The 14,541-nt window shown below is 40.8% G+C and overlaps 1 protein-coding gene across 8 annotated transcripts in view; it reads right to left on the minus strand.

Annotated features, from left to right (window-relative positions):
• LOC142847796 (protocadherin alpha-7) overlaps positions 1 to 14,541 on the minus strand; it is a 207,052-nt gene that overhangs the window by 140,208 nt on the left and 52,303 nt on the right. Inside the window, exon 1 of one of the 8 annotated variants that reach the window (XM_075968843.1) lies at positions 9,370 to 11,909. The exons of the other annotated variants lie outside the window; for them this stretch is intronic. Coding sequence (XP_075824958.1) covers positions 9,370 to 11,763 — 2,394 coding nt within the window. The 5' untranslated portion in view covers positions 11,764 to 11,909. Of the gene's footprint in view, positions 1 to 9,369; positions 11,910 to 14,541 lie in introns of those variants that run through there. 8 annotated transcript variants of the gene reach the window in all.

The raw sequence follows: 14,541 nt of genomic DNA on the forward strand, positions 1-14,541 counted from the left end.
AGTGCATTTGCGCTCTGCGATTTAAGCTTACTTAGGAATGCCATTTGTAGGTTTTCAGAATGCTTGTCTTTGTAGGTTTCTAGTTAGTTCACATTTCAACAGCCGGTAGCTGATTAAGGGTTGTTTTATCTTAGACTTACAGTTTCTAGAGTAGTTTCATCTTCTATATAGACATCTAAGAACATACTACTGCACAAGCTGTATTATCATGTAAAAAAGTATGTGGACAAATTACATTTTTATTGGCGATACCGCTTTTTAAGAGATTTGTAAGAAATATAACATATTCGAACGCCGTGTATCCAACCTCTTCCTATAACTTTGTAATTGTGTTCTGCTGACTCTTTTAAAATACTAAATTATTCTGATTATTTGATTTAACTCTATAGAAAATAATTGAAGATGCAGATTTTCTGTTACCACCGGAACACAATGGGATTTCAATTCAATACTAATAAGTTATTTACTATTTTATCCGAATAATTCTTTATTTGATATTTATAAATTTACTCAGCACAGATTGTGGGAAATTTAGAGCATATTTTTTAGGCTATCTAATTTTAAAGTTTTTGTTCAGTCATTATATCTGTTCAGGATTAAGGTTATTTCTTTCATATTGAAAAACTTCAATGTCAATTATACTTATTATTTACTTAGAAAAATTAATTTTCATCCAAAAATAATGTCAGGAGTTCTAGTTATATTTATCTGTTTATAGTATTTTCTTAGAAAACTATGTGAAGAGTCTAGAATATAAAAGTTATTCTAAATCTCATTCACTCAATTTTGTTATCATATTTAACCTGAGATACAAAAATATATTGGAATTTATATGGAACACTTATAAATGGCAATGAAGTTCATCAGCATTTTGTTAAAGAAGAAAATATTTTAATCATCTCAAGACTATATGGAACCAGTTAATCAGCATCTGAATCTTGCCAGTAATATTAAGTCATTGAAAAACTCAAATATTCCCCCACTAAAAAGTGATTGTAAGTGGATACCCAAAATAATCGAGTTTATTTTCTTTATATGAACTTCAGTTTTCAATTGAACACACCAATAGTGACTTAATGACTATGAATCTATACCAAAGAAAGATAGTTCTCATTGTCTGCAATTGTTTTTGTGATTGAAGACACAAATCCTAAACCAATACATTGCACTGTTTAAAAGAGAAAAAATTAGCCTATTGATCTGATTAGAGTTAGAAAAAAGATCATGGTGAAAATTTTTAATCTCTCGTTTACTGAGTGAAATACGCAATGTTTTTCAGAAAGACTCCATACTAAATGAAGGTCCGTCGCTATTTTGGATTGGAGGAATATGTTACCAATATACATATAAAGAGTAATTTTTAGATTTGTGTGCATAGGGGTTTGCAGAACTAGTTAAGGGATCATGAGAGAGGTAGAAAAATTCTCAAGAGGTGAGAGATCGAGCAGGTACTGGAAAACATGAAACAAGAAAACAAAAAGGCAGGCAAACTATGGACAGAGAAGGGCACCAGACAGACAGAGAGGTGGGAGGAAGAGGAATGAAGGGCAGGAGTGTAATGACGGATGTGTGACAATGTCATCACAAAGCTCCTTACTGTAAATGCTAACCTAAAAACTGACTTTAAAAAACTTAAAATGCAATTTGCAATGTCTTGACATTACAAGGTTTCCATGAATCTAACAATTATAACAGTAAATCCATCTGCTAGTAACACATCTCAAGTACTATCAAGCCAGGTATGATGGTGCAGGTCCCTGATCCCTACATTCAACAAGCAAAAGAGGGACTGAGAATTCAGGAACTATACCAAGATGATGTGAGAGGAGGGTGGGGAAAGAAAAGAGAGAAATAATAAAAGACATGATTTAAGTTTCATGGGGGAAATCCTAATAGGTACTTAAGAGAAAAGGGAAAGACTTAACTATGCATTTATTTTAACTGAACTGTTAGCTGTATTTCTTTGGGTTGTGTACTCTAGATTAGTTCTGAGTTTATTCACAGATGATCTTGTAAAAAAAATGACAACATGAAAAAGTGAGTGAAAAGTAATAGCAAAGTCACCAACCTAAAAAATACACAATAACTCAGTAAGTTTATATCTACTAGATATATCAAATAAATATAAAAGCAAAGATATCTACTATTATAAATATTATACATATAAACATATGTATGTTCAGGAAAAGAGAGAGAGAGAGAGAGAGAGAGAGAGAGAGAGAGAGAGAGAGAGAGAGAAGAAACACAGAAGAGAGATAGAACCAGAAACAGGTTCTCCTCTTAAAGTTGGCAGCTAAGCAAGGTGTAATGAATAGGTCATGCCTGTAATCCTGGCACCTGAGAGGCTGATGCAGGAGGCTTTGAGGCTAGCCTGAACTACATAGTAATTATAGGCCAACCTGGGCTATTGTGAGACTCTGCCTCAAAAACACAAAATAAAATAAATAATTGGAGATCAAACTCAGGATAGCTGAAACATTTGATTAATATGAGCTCTGACTACGGGAAAAGGGATATATTTCATAAGTATACTTGATATAGTGGCTAATAAATTTTTAATTTAACATGCATTTATTATCAATAATCTCTAAAACTTGGCATTGAGACCAGCCATGAAAAGCTGGCAATTGAAGGCAATATTGTGTTTGCATTTTTGCCCTGATTTTTGTGTTGTCAAACTTGCTTAATGATGTCAACTTTTGATGGAATTTGGGTGTGAAACACAGTCTGGATAAAAAATCATAGTAAATGGGAAAGGACAAGAAATTGCTAGGGACCAGAACTGAAATGATAAATGCTGATTGTCTTGGTGATGTTGGAATTACTTTGAAAACTGAAACCATTTGTTTATCAGATAACCACTAGTTTCAGTAAAGCACAATTGATTGGGTGTTTTTGTCACCATTGCTATTACTCAGGGTTCTCAGGAGGAGCAGAACTTATAGAACATTTATTAGAATGGCTTATAGACTGTGGTCCAGCTGGTCCAATATGATTGCCTACCAATGAGGAGTCCTAGAATCCAGTAGTTGTTAAATCTATCTCAGTTGGCCGTTAGTATGCACTAGAATCCTAAAGAAGTCGATTCTAACACCAGGGAAAGAATGGACTTGAAGTGAGAGCAAGAGCAAGCAGGCAAAGAGAGTAAGCTTCCTTCTTCCATACCCTTTATATAGGCTGCCACCAGAAGGTGTGTCCTAAGCTAAAGGTGGCTCTTCCCACCTTAAAAGATCTCAATTAAAGGTATACAGAACCACCTCAAAAGATGCAGATTAAAATTGGGTCTTCCTACCTTAAAGAATTTAATTTAGAAAAAAATCTCTTACAGGTGTAACAAATTGATGAAAATTTAAGTAATTCCAGATGTTCCAACCAAGAACAGTCATCGCACCGTGTAACTTAACTATCTTGTATATCTTGTTATATATAAAAACCCATCTCTACTCTGTTTAAGATAACAATAGAGGCTATTAAACTAAATCATACACCACAGAAAAAATATTTTGAGTATAATTTAATTTTTCCTATTTTAATACTAAGTTAGACTAAAGCAACACTTTTAATTTCATATTTCTTTTTTCCTTTTTTTGAATTTTTTGAGGTAGGGTTTCTCTGTGTAACAGCTAACACAAGAATTCTATTGGTGAAAGCTTCTGTGTTCATAATAGTTATATTAAAATTACACATCTCAAGCAGGGTATTGCATACTGCATAGACAAACATCATAAATAAACTTCTAGAATAAAGTATACTTGAAAGCATCACTAGAAATTTTGGGGCATAGTGGTACTCAAAGAAAATATAGCCGGGGATATATATTTGTCACAGAATAAAGCGAGAGAGAAAATCTATTTTATCAAGCAAAACACGAAAATAAAAAAAGTAATAGCCCACCTGCCCGGAAACGTCTCCTCCAGCAGAATGGTTTTCGGCTCCCACATCGGTCACTGGGTAGGGTGTAAGACTGGGGCTGAAGGCCATGAGGTCAGTCTTGGGCAGACCCTCTCCAGAACACACCCTTTGCTGTCTCTGCTGAGAGTATGACCAGGTCCCCACCGCGCTGGAGCACACCAGCACCGGCTTTCCAAGCCCGCACCCACCTTGCATAGGCACTGTGGAGCAGCGCAGCGCGGTGTACAGCAGCAGCGAGAGCACCAACAGGCTGGACACCGCGCAGATGGCGATGATCAGGTACACGTTGACATCCACTAGCGATGCCTCCCTGTCTGAGGAGTTGGAGAAGCTCTGGGAAGAAGCTTTTGGCACCTGGCCGCTCTCCACCAGAGACACCAACACGGTGGCAGTGGCAGTCAACGTGGGTTCACCATGGTCCTTCACCAACACCAATAGGCGCTGGCGCGGCGCATCAGCTTCATCCAGGGCGCGTGTCGTACTGATCTCCCCCGTGTACAGACCCACGCGGAAAGGACTGCGCATGCCCACAGCGGGCTGCAGCTCATAAGACAGCCACGCATTGTAACCAGAGTCTGCATCCACTGCGCGCACCTTTGACACCACGTGTCCAGCACCCACTGACCGCGACAAAAGTTGACTAAATTCGCCAGCAGTTCCAATTGTTTGAGGCCCCAGTACCGTGGGCGCATTGTCGTTCTCATCCAGCACAAACACCTGCAGAGTCACATTGCTGCCCAGGGAAGGCACACCAGCATCCCGCGCGCTCACCTGGAACTGCAGCAGCTCCAGCTCCTCATGGTCCAGAGGCTGCAGCGCAAACACCTTGCCGCTCTCCGCGTGCACAGACACGAAGCTCGACAGCGAGCGCTCGCCCACCCGCCGCTCCACCAGCGAGTAGGACACCAGCGCGTTCTCTTGCGCATCTGCGTCCATGGCCGATACCGTGAAGATGTGCGCGCCAGGCGGGTTGTTCTCCTTCACGAACACCGTGTATTCGGACTGCGGGAATGCGGGCGCATTGTCATTCACATCAGCCACCTCCACGGACACGCTGGCTGTGGCCCACAGTGAGGGCGAGCCCCCGTCTCGGGCGGTCACCACCACCTTATAATCAGGTGTGGTCTCTCTGTCCAGAGCGCTGTCCAGCACGAGCGAATAGTAATTCTTGAAGGTGGACACCAGCTTGAAGGGAACATGCGGAGTCAGCGAACAGGTCACCTGTCCATTGACTCCAGAGTCTTGGTCTGACACGCTGATCAAGGCAATTACAGTACCCAAAAGAGCGTCTTCTTTCACCGGAAGCGACAAAGGAGTAAGGACTATTTCTGGAGAATTATCATTTTCATCCAGGATTTCCACAAGTACAGTGCAGTGAGCAACCAGAGGTGGATGTCCTTTATCTGTAGCATCCACATGAATTTCATAATTGTTCCTATCCTCAAAGTCAATAGCGCCATTTACTTTTATCTCTCCAGTTTTTTCGTTTATTCGAAATTTCTTTCTTATGCTAGATGGGGTCAACGAGCTAAATGAATACTCCACTTCCTTGTTTACTCCTTCATCTGCATCAGTAGCATTCAGCCATATTACTAAGGTTTGATTCTCTTGATTCTCAGACATCTTAACTTCGTAAACAGATCTGTCAAACACGGGAGCATTATCATTAGCGTCCAACACCTGGATCAACAGAGAAACGGATCCGGTAAACTCGGGTTTGCCTCCATCCGTTGCTGTCAGTAACAACTTTAGCTGAGGATTTTCTTCCCGATCTATCAGTTTTCGAAGAACAAGCACTGGGAATTCGCCTTTGCCCTTTTTGTTTACAATATCAAGGACAAAATATTCATTGGAACTGAGTTTGTAAGTAAGCATCGCGTTCTCGCCAACGTCTGCATCAGATGCGCCTTCTAGTGGAAATCGAGAATCAAGCAGTCTAGATTCAAATACCAAGATCTTTTGTTCTGCTACAGAGAACACTGGAGGATTGTCGTTAATGTCCCTCACCTCCACCTCCACATGGAAGACCTGCAGCGGCCGGTCCACAATCACCTCCAGGTGGATGCCACACTCCGCACTCCGCCCGCACAGCGCCTCTCGGTCGATCCGAGAATTCACAAACAAAATGCCATTCTGCAGATTTACCTCCAGAAGGTCCCCGCGGTCCTTGGACGCCACCCTGAACAGGCGGGGCACCAGCTCCGCCAGCTCCAGCCCCAGGTCCTGAGCGATGCGGCCCACGAAGGTTCCGTGTTTGGCTTCCTCGGGGACGGAGTAGTGGAGCTGGCCGCTCCCTGCCTCCCAGGCTGCGAGGAGCAGAAGCCAGAGCAGCAGACGCCAAGCTCCATGGCTCCAGCATCTGGACATCACCACAGAACCATTCTCTTGTCTTAAAACTCCATGAATATGGCGTGTGGAATGCGCACACGTTTTAATATCTTCTGGTCGATTTCCTAGTCTCATTTTTTTGAAAATGGAAACGCTGAGATTTCTGAATGTAGCTACTTCCTAACCCTCGAGAAACAGCGAATTGTCTTTGTTCTAAAAGCTACTATTTTGTGGACGGCAGCGACATCCAGTGGCTAAATGTGTAAGTATATTTCTATGAGCGCAATTTTTCTTTAATTTACATCTTTGATTTATTTCTGTGGATTATTATCTCTGTGGACACTTAGTGCCACATATTACATCTCTAACACGTTTTAATATTTAATGGGGATCCATAGTACAACTTTTTCTTCAAGGTGAAACCACAAGAAGTGATTCTTTCCTGGGTCTCGTGATAACTATCAGCTAAATTTTAACATGCCCTTAAGAGTCATGAAATAATAAGAGGGCTGATAATTTATTGTGCAACGGGTGTAGGCTCCTTCAAGTTGTAATACTCAGTTCAATTACTTTTGGCATTGTTTTAAGGTTAAGCAAATTTCATTTAGACAGCAATTACAAGACACTGATCCAGTTGTGTGTTAGACGCTTGTGACTCCGAAGTCAACACTAGCGTGTAGAGATCGCCAACGTCCCCATCAGCCATCCTCCCACTTACATTCTTATACATGTTCCTAGCAACCATGCAACCCTGGCTTCCCATCCATGCAAACTCTCCGTATGCCTTTTCCCACCTTCATAATATTATCTCAATAGTAAGAAAACAATGTGTAAATTATAGATTATTAAAGTCTGGGGAGTTTCTTTGGGAGAATGAGCCCTTCATGAGTATGAACTATCCTCAGACTCCAGTTTGGACGCATTTATTTTTTTGATACTTATGACCAAATCAGGCTCCTCAGGAGGAAAAAACATGAATTTCCTTTGGAAAACAGTCACTCTCCAGTGTCTAAACTCTGTCTAGTACACGGACTAAAAGGGATGATTATTGTATTTAAGAAACTGAAAATCGGTTACATCAGTTACACCTTATATTGACTAAAGAATCTCATTTTGAGTAAAGTAATTGACAAATTCATAACTTGCTTTCAGAGTTTGCCACAAGAAAAGCGTTTCCATCTTTTCAAATTTTTAAGTAGTCTCTGCATTTCTGTCATCCAGTGTATCCCCATCAACACAACTTACCTTGAATTCGGACTTATACCTTCAAATGTTTCGGTTGAAGTTGTTTTTCACATTCCATGCATTCGTTAGGCTTGGGTTCAGTGTTTGCTTTTTGTGTTGTTTCATTGAGAGAAGAGTTGAGACAGGGTCTCTTTACATACCCCTGCCTGTCCTTGAGTTCACTTTGTAGACCAGGCTGGCCTCAAACTCACAGAGATCTGCCTGCCTCTGCCTCCAGAGTTCTGATATTAAAGACCTGCACCACCACCCCCTGCAGGTTCAATTATTTGAATACTTAGTATAGACTGAGGGGAGCAATTGGTGTCATTTGCATCTGAGACAATTCTATCTTTTGGAGCTAATACTTTCGGTGCTTACTTTGTTCTTGGTAACTCTAAGATGCATTCCTTCTCACTCATGTCTACATTGATGCAACCAGCAAGTTAGCCTTTTATAATAATCCACATTGTCTCCCAGCTTACAGGCTGCCATCATATACAAATTTCAGAATTTGTGAAATATCTGTGGGGTTAATTTATCTTTGAGTACATAAGGAAACTTAAGCATAAGGAATCCAAGGATGTAAGACTTTTAAGAGGCTGAGAAATTAAATGATGTGGAGATAAAACACATGTTTTGCCTAACAGCTAACAGTGTAGGCCCCTATACCAGCTTCACTTGATCTAAGATGGAATTTTGAAACCAAAAATGAGGTGTCCTTTATTCTGGTTCTTCCTGGGATTTTAGTTTGTTAAGTGCAAATGAAAAAAATTTAAAAAACATAACTTGGGCTAAAGGTACATTTAAAGAACAACCACACAAAAGGCACAAATTACAGTTTCATGGTGTTAAGTATAGCATGTAAGGACATTGAAGATACGTTAGATGCTCGTCTTGTGGAATAATAAGAGAAAAGCAAACTTTTATCCATCATAAGGAAATTTTTTTCTAACTTTCAGGCTATTAATTACAAGAGAATTTAACGGTTTAAATCTTTACATCCCAAATTTTTAATCACTAAACCAAAAAAAAAAGGTAATTTGAAATATCCCTTTCCGAAGAAAGAAACTCTTAACTACTAGGAGAGAGTGTTTTCTCTAATATCACAAGAGGAATAGTTAACATTATAGAAATCACTGTAAACATTTTCTTATATTTACATTAAAAGAAATTTATGGATATATTTTACTTTCATTGAAATGAGAGTCTTATTTATACTCTTTGTAATAGAATTATATTTCTGATTTGGGGGATTGTTTTTGTCATCATTGTGGTTTGGTTTGTTTTGACTTTTTTGAGGCAGGGCCTCTCTGTGTAGTCCTGACTGTTCTGGAACTCACTATGTAAACCAGGCTAATCTTGAACTCACAAAGATGCACCTGCCTCTGCCTCTATGCTAAGATTAAAGGTGTGCACAACCATGCCAAGTCTAGAATTAGGTTTCTAAGTAGAGAAGTGGTTTTCTATGACTCCCTGGTTGTTTTGTGTCTCCATCCATAGAACAGCTGGAATTTTATATTCATGTTAACTGAATGACTACTAAGCCATTGTGGGTTGTTTTGTTGTGGCTACTCTTGTTTGGTTAGTTTTTGTTTTTCACAACAAATACCTTTCAAGTGTTGTTGAAGCTCAGCATTAGCAATTTGATTCACACTTTATGGTTTTTAAATAAAATTATGTTATTATAGTAATGCTTTAATTAAAATTAGCTGTTCATTGAGCAACAAGTGTAGCTACTTATTCTAATAGGAGTGTGCAAACACAAGTCTTGTCCTAATTTAGATGTCTGCAATTTTAAAACCTCTGGTAGAATTGTAGAGAATGAAAAACAGTATATAAATAATGTAAGAAATTCTTCCACGAAGAAATAAGTACACGAATAAATGCAATTCTACAGCAACTCACCTTCTCATAGGAGTCCAAAGAAACAGATGGTTCTCCAGATCCATCTGCAGATCCAGGACATGGAGGTAGACCTGGGCTGAAAGCCATGAGGTCAGCCTTGGGCGGACCCTCTCCAGAGCACACCCTCTGTCGCCTCTGCTGTGAGTATGACCAGGTCCCTACTGCACTGGAGCACACCAGCACGGGCTTCCCCGGCCCGCAAGCGCCCCCCGTGGGCGCCATGGAGCATCGCAGCGCGGTGTACAGTAGCAGCGTGAGCACCAACAGGCTGGACACGGCGCAGATGGCGATGATCAGATACACGTTGACATCCACTAAAGATGATTCGGGCACAGGAGCACCTACAGAGGACCTCGAAGAGGTCTTTGGTGCCTGGCCATTTTCCACTAGAGACACCAGCACAGTGACCGTGGCAGTTAACTGAGGCTCACCGTGGTCCTTTACTAGCACCAGCAGGCGCTGTCTAGTCCCATCTGCCTCGTCCAGGGCCCTTGTGGTGCTGATCTCGCCGGTGTATAGGCCTACACGGAATGGGCTGCGTGTACTGCCTGGCCACGACTGCAGCTCATAAGAAAGCCAAGCATTGTAACCAGAGTCAGCATCAACAGCGCGGACCTTCGCCACCACGTGACCAGGCTCCAAAGACCTGGGCAACAACTGATTGAATACTCCATCTGCACTGCCCGTCCCAGACCCAAGTAATACAGGCGCATTGTCGTTCTCGTCCAGCACAAACACCTGCAGAGTCACATTGCTGCCCAGGGAAGGCACACCAGCATCCCGCGCGCTCACCTGGAACTGCAGCAGCTCCAGCTCCTCATGGTCCAGAGGCTGCAGAGCAAACACCTTGCCGCTCTCCGCGTGCACAGACACGAAGCTCGACAGCGAGCGCTCGCCCACCCGCCGCTCCACCAGCGAGTAGGACACCAGCGCGTTCTCCTGCGCATCCGCGTCCATGGCAGACACCGTGAAGATGTGCGCCCCAGGCGGGTTGTTCTCCTTCACGAACACCGTGTATTCGGGCTGTGCAAACGTGGGTGCATTGTCGTTCACATCAGCCACCTCCACGGACACGCTGGCTGTGGCCCACAGCGAGGGCGAGCCCCCATCCCGGGCTGTCACCACCACCTTATAGTCAGGTGTGGTCTCTCTGTCCAGGGCGCTGTCCAGCACGAGCGAATAGTAATTCTTGAAGGTGGAAACCAGCTTGAAGGGGACATGAGGAGTCAGGGAGCAGGTCACCTGCCCGTTGGCACCTGCATCTACATCAGTCACGCTGATCAAGGCTATAACTTTCCCCAGCTGTGCGTCTTCTTTAACAGGAAGCCAAAGCGTTTTGACAGTCAGCTGTGGAGCGTTGTCGTTGGCATCTATAACTTCCACAAGAACTGTACAGTGACCAATCAGTGGTGGGAAGCCTTTATCACGTGCCTCTAATGGAATCTTGTAAGCTTTACTTTCTTCGAAATCAATAACTCCTACAACTGTAATTTCTCCACTCACAGCATCCATGTGAAACTTGGATTTTATATCTGGGGAAATATCACTAGAGAATGAGTACATAACGTCCCCATTCGCGCCTTCGTCCAAATCTGAAGCATTGACTTTGATTACCAACGTCCCGTTTGGAACGTTCTCGGGTAATTTCACGGTATAGAAAGATCTTTCGAAAACCGGAGCATTGTCATTGACGTCCAGCACTGTGATGAGTAACTGAACGGTGCCGGTCAGCTCGGGTTTGCCTCCGTCGGTGGCCGTGAGCAATAAGCGCATCTCTGCAGTTTCTTCTCTGTCTAATGGTTTCCGCAAAACAAGCCCAAGAGGTTTCACCTGTTCGTGGTTTGGTGGTACATCCAGAGAGAAATGTTCATTGGTGCTCAGTCTGTAAGTCAGCAGAGCATTGGAACCGACATCTGCATCTGACGCGCCCTCTAGTGGAAATCGCGAGTCAAGCAGTCTGGATTCCGGAATAAACAGAGTCTTTTGTGTGGTTGGGAACACCGGTGGATTGTCATTAATGTCCCTCACCTCCACCTCCACGTGGAAAACCTGCAGCGGCCGGTCCACGATCACCTCCAGGTGGATGCTACACTCCGCGCTCCTCCCGCAAAGCGCCTCCCGGTCGATCCGAGAATTCACAAACAAAATGCCATTCTGCAGATTTACCTCCAGAAGGTCCCCAAAGCCCTTGGAATCCAATTGAAACAGACCCGGCACCAACTCTGGCAACTGCAGTTCAAGATCCTGCGCGATGCGACCCACGAAGGTTCCGTGTTTAGCTTCCTCTGGGATGGAATAGTGGAGCTGGGCCCTTCCCACCTCCCAAACTGTGAGGAGCAGTAGCGAAAACCCTAGACTCCAGCCCTCTGGGACTGCTCCGCCTAAATACAGCATTTCAGGAGCTTGATAATTCCAGTTCGCTTAAATTACCTCCAATGAAGAGAAGCCATCTATCTGGTTCTCTCAATTCCACCCTCCCGAGTTCACCATTGCTCACCGAGTGACAAAGAATGGAGCGTCTTTTCTCCCGGAAAAAGGATGGCTGTGCTTGTCTTGAATTAGAACGAATAAGAAGGCCAAGAGCGACATCAGGTGGCCCAAAGAGTAAGTACATATTTGGCGAATAGACATTGGACCATAGACTTTGCCAAATCTTACTTTACTCTCTAAATTTTATCATTGTTGAAATAGAAAACCACCTTTCTCTTCCTGCAGGTATTACTAGATTACTGATATTTAAAACTACAAAATACAATAATTATAGTTCTCTTGTGTCTGAGAAAACTGTCCACATAACTTTAAAATACTGATGAAAATGGAGTGGCGATTAAAAATGATCAGTTACACAATCCCAAATATTAAATTTGAAAATCATTTTGTTCTGTAAGTCAAAATCATCCATATTCCTAAATTTGAGATTCTGATGTTACAGACTGCTGTGGGTCACTATGCCTAGGGAAACTAGGTGGCCAGAAATGTATTGATCAAAAACAAACTTTTTCATGCCGGATGAAAGTAATCAGTAAATATATTTATGAAGTAGTTTTCTGAAGTAATTTCCTGAATTCTAAATGTGTATTTATAGAGTATAATTTAATTAAATATCCCTCTTAGAGAGAAAATGTTATATATGTATATATTTCACTTTATTAATATTTATATAACTGTTCCCACCATCATGTTTTGTTCCTACACCTACATATTGTGATTGGTTTTAACCACTGTTATATGCAAATAGCAATCTCTCTTCTTTTTCTCTTCTCCAGCTTGTATTATATCACTCCATAGTATATTTCAATTTCAGTATCATTCATTCCGGATTTAGGGAGAGGTCTACCTTTAAAGCTAGGATTCCTTTCTTCATAGGTTCTACTTAAGAGAAACCCCCTTTTGAGTTCTAGTCTCTCATTCAAACATGAAAATCGAGTAATTAAATCTATTGTTAGTCCTTTTGAGGTGTAAAGTCAAAATCACAGGCATTATTGATAATGATTGAAATGATCGGTCATCAAATACAGTGCTAGATGATATAAAAGGTCTTCAACACCATTTGGCCTTTGTAAAACCAATTAAAATTGAGGAAAAAGCTATGATGAAGTCACATCTGAGAGTCGGGGAGATGTCAACACAATAGGAAAAATAAAGTCATTTCCACAAAGAAAAGGCTGCACATTCTATTCAAATAGTGAAATAGACAAACACATACAGAAATCCAAAAGTCCTTAAAACTGAGAGCTAAAGTAGTTTGTTTATGTAGAGCATTTTGATAGACAAATAAGATGATAAACCTAGACAGGAATTATTTACAAATGTAAAACCAACCATAAAAAGAAACTTGTTTCTGATACCTTTCATTTGGGAAAGAAGGATAAAATCTAGTCATAAATGATTACATGGTGCTATTATGTCTCTACCAGGCTCCAAGAATCCAGAGTCCCAGAAACCCCTGATTCACTTCCATTAAGTCTAACCTTTCTCTTCTAAGGAATGTGCTCCATGGCCAATTAGTGTGCAATGTCGGGGCAAATGAAACAGACACAAGAAGCTAAGAGAGAAGTTCTAGAACTTACACATTAAAGACGAGAAAAGTATCTTAGACTTTTCAATGATTTACTTCCAAAAAGCAAAATATTTCTACATGAACTAAAGAATCCTCATTATTTTGAGTATTTTATAGTGATTTTTTAAAGATTTTATTTATTATTTATTATGTATGCAATATTCTGCCTCCATGTATGCCCGCATGCCAGAAGAGGGCACCGGATCTCATTACAGATGGTTGTGAGCCACCATATGGTTGCTGGGAATTGAACTCAGGACCTCTGGAAGAGCAGCCAGTGCTCTTAACCACTGAGCCATCTCTCCAATATGTTATGCATCTATCTACAACAATGGAATTGGAATTACTGCATACAATACTCTTGTTATTTAAGGTTTTGTTAAATCATATGAAGTGCAAACTCAATGTAGAGTCTGGGGGAAAGGTGCTAGAGTTTGAACAGAACCCTTGAACATACTATGGAACATTTTTATGAAATACGCCAACTCATACACAAAAGATTAACACAAGTTTACTGTATCACTGATTCAAGTTTAGCCGATGTTTATCAGAAGAAGAGCAGCTATGGATCAGCCAAGATCAAAAAATATTAAATTATTAAAAATATTGTAAAATTTCTGTACCTGTAAAATAAATAAATAAAACCTGAAATGGTGAAATTTGTCAGATCCCAGAACATGGGGCTGAGAGAAAAGGATTATGAGGTTTAGGTAAATTGGAGATACATGGTTGACACTATTGTAAAAAAAAAAAAAGAAAGAAAGAAGAAAAAGAAAATTAAAATTAATAAATTGAGGGTTTATCGATATCAGCCTCATACATTTGTCTTCTCATTGTTTTACTTTTGTCTGGCTTATTAAAGATGAAGGAGACAGTGAAAGCTAAACATAGGAAAGGAAATTACTCTGCATTTTATGACTAAAAGGTTCAAAAGAGGAATAAATATTACAATATCTTGAAACTACTAGAGATAAAATGAAAAATAAACCATGAAATAAATTAATGTAAGTATAAACAGATGATAGTGTTTAAAACAAACCTTTCCAATAATACTACAGACTACATTAAAAGCTCCGAACATAACCATGAAATTTAAATGTTTGGAGGAATGC

The sequence above is a fragment of the Microtus pennsylvanicus genome, chromosome 4 (genome assembly GCF_037038515.1).
Source record: "Microtus pennsylvanicus isolate mMicPen1 chromosome 4, mMicPen1.hap1, whole genome shotgun sequence".
NCBI classification, from domain to species: domain Eukaryota; kingdom Metazoa; phylum Chordata; class Mammalia; order Rodentia; family Cricetidae; genus Microtus; species Microtus pennsylvanicus.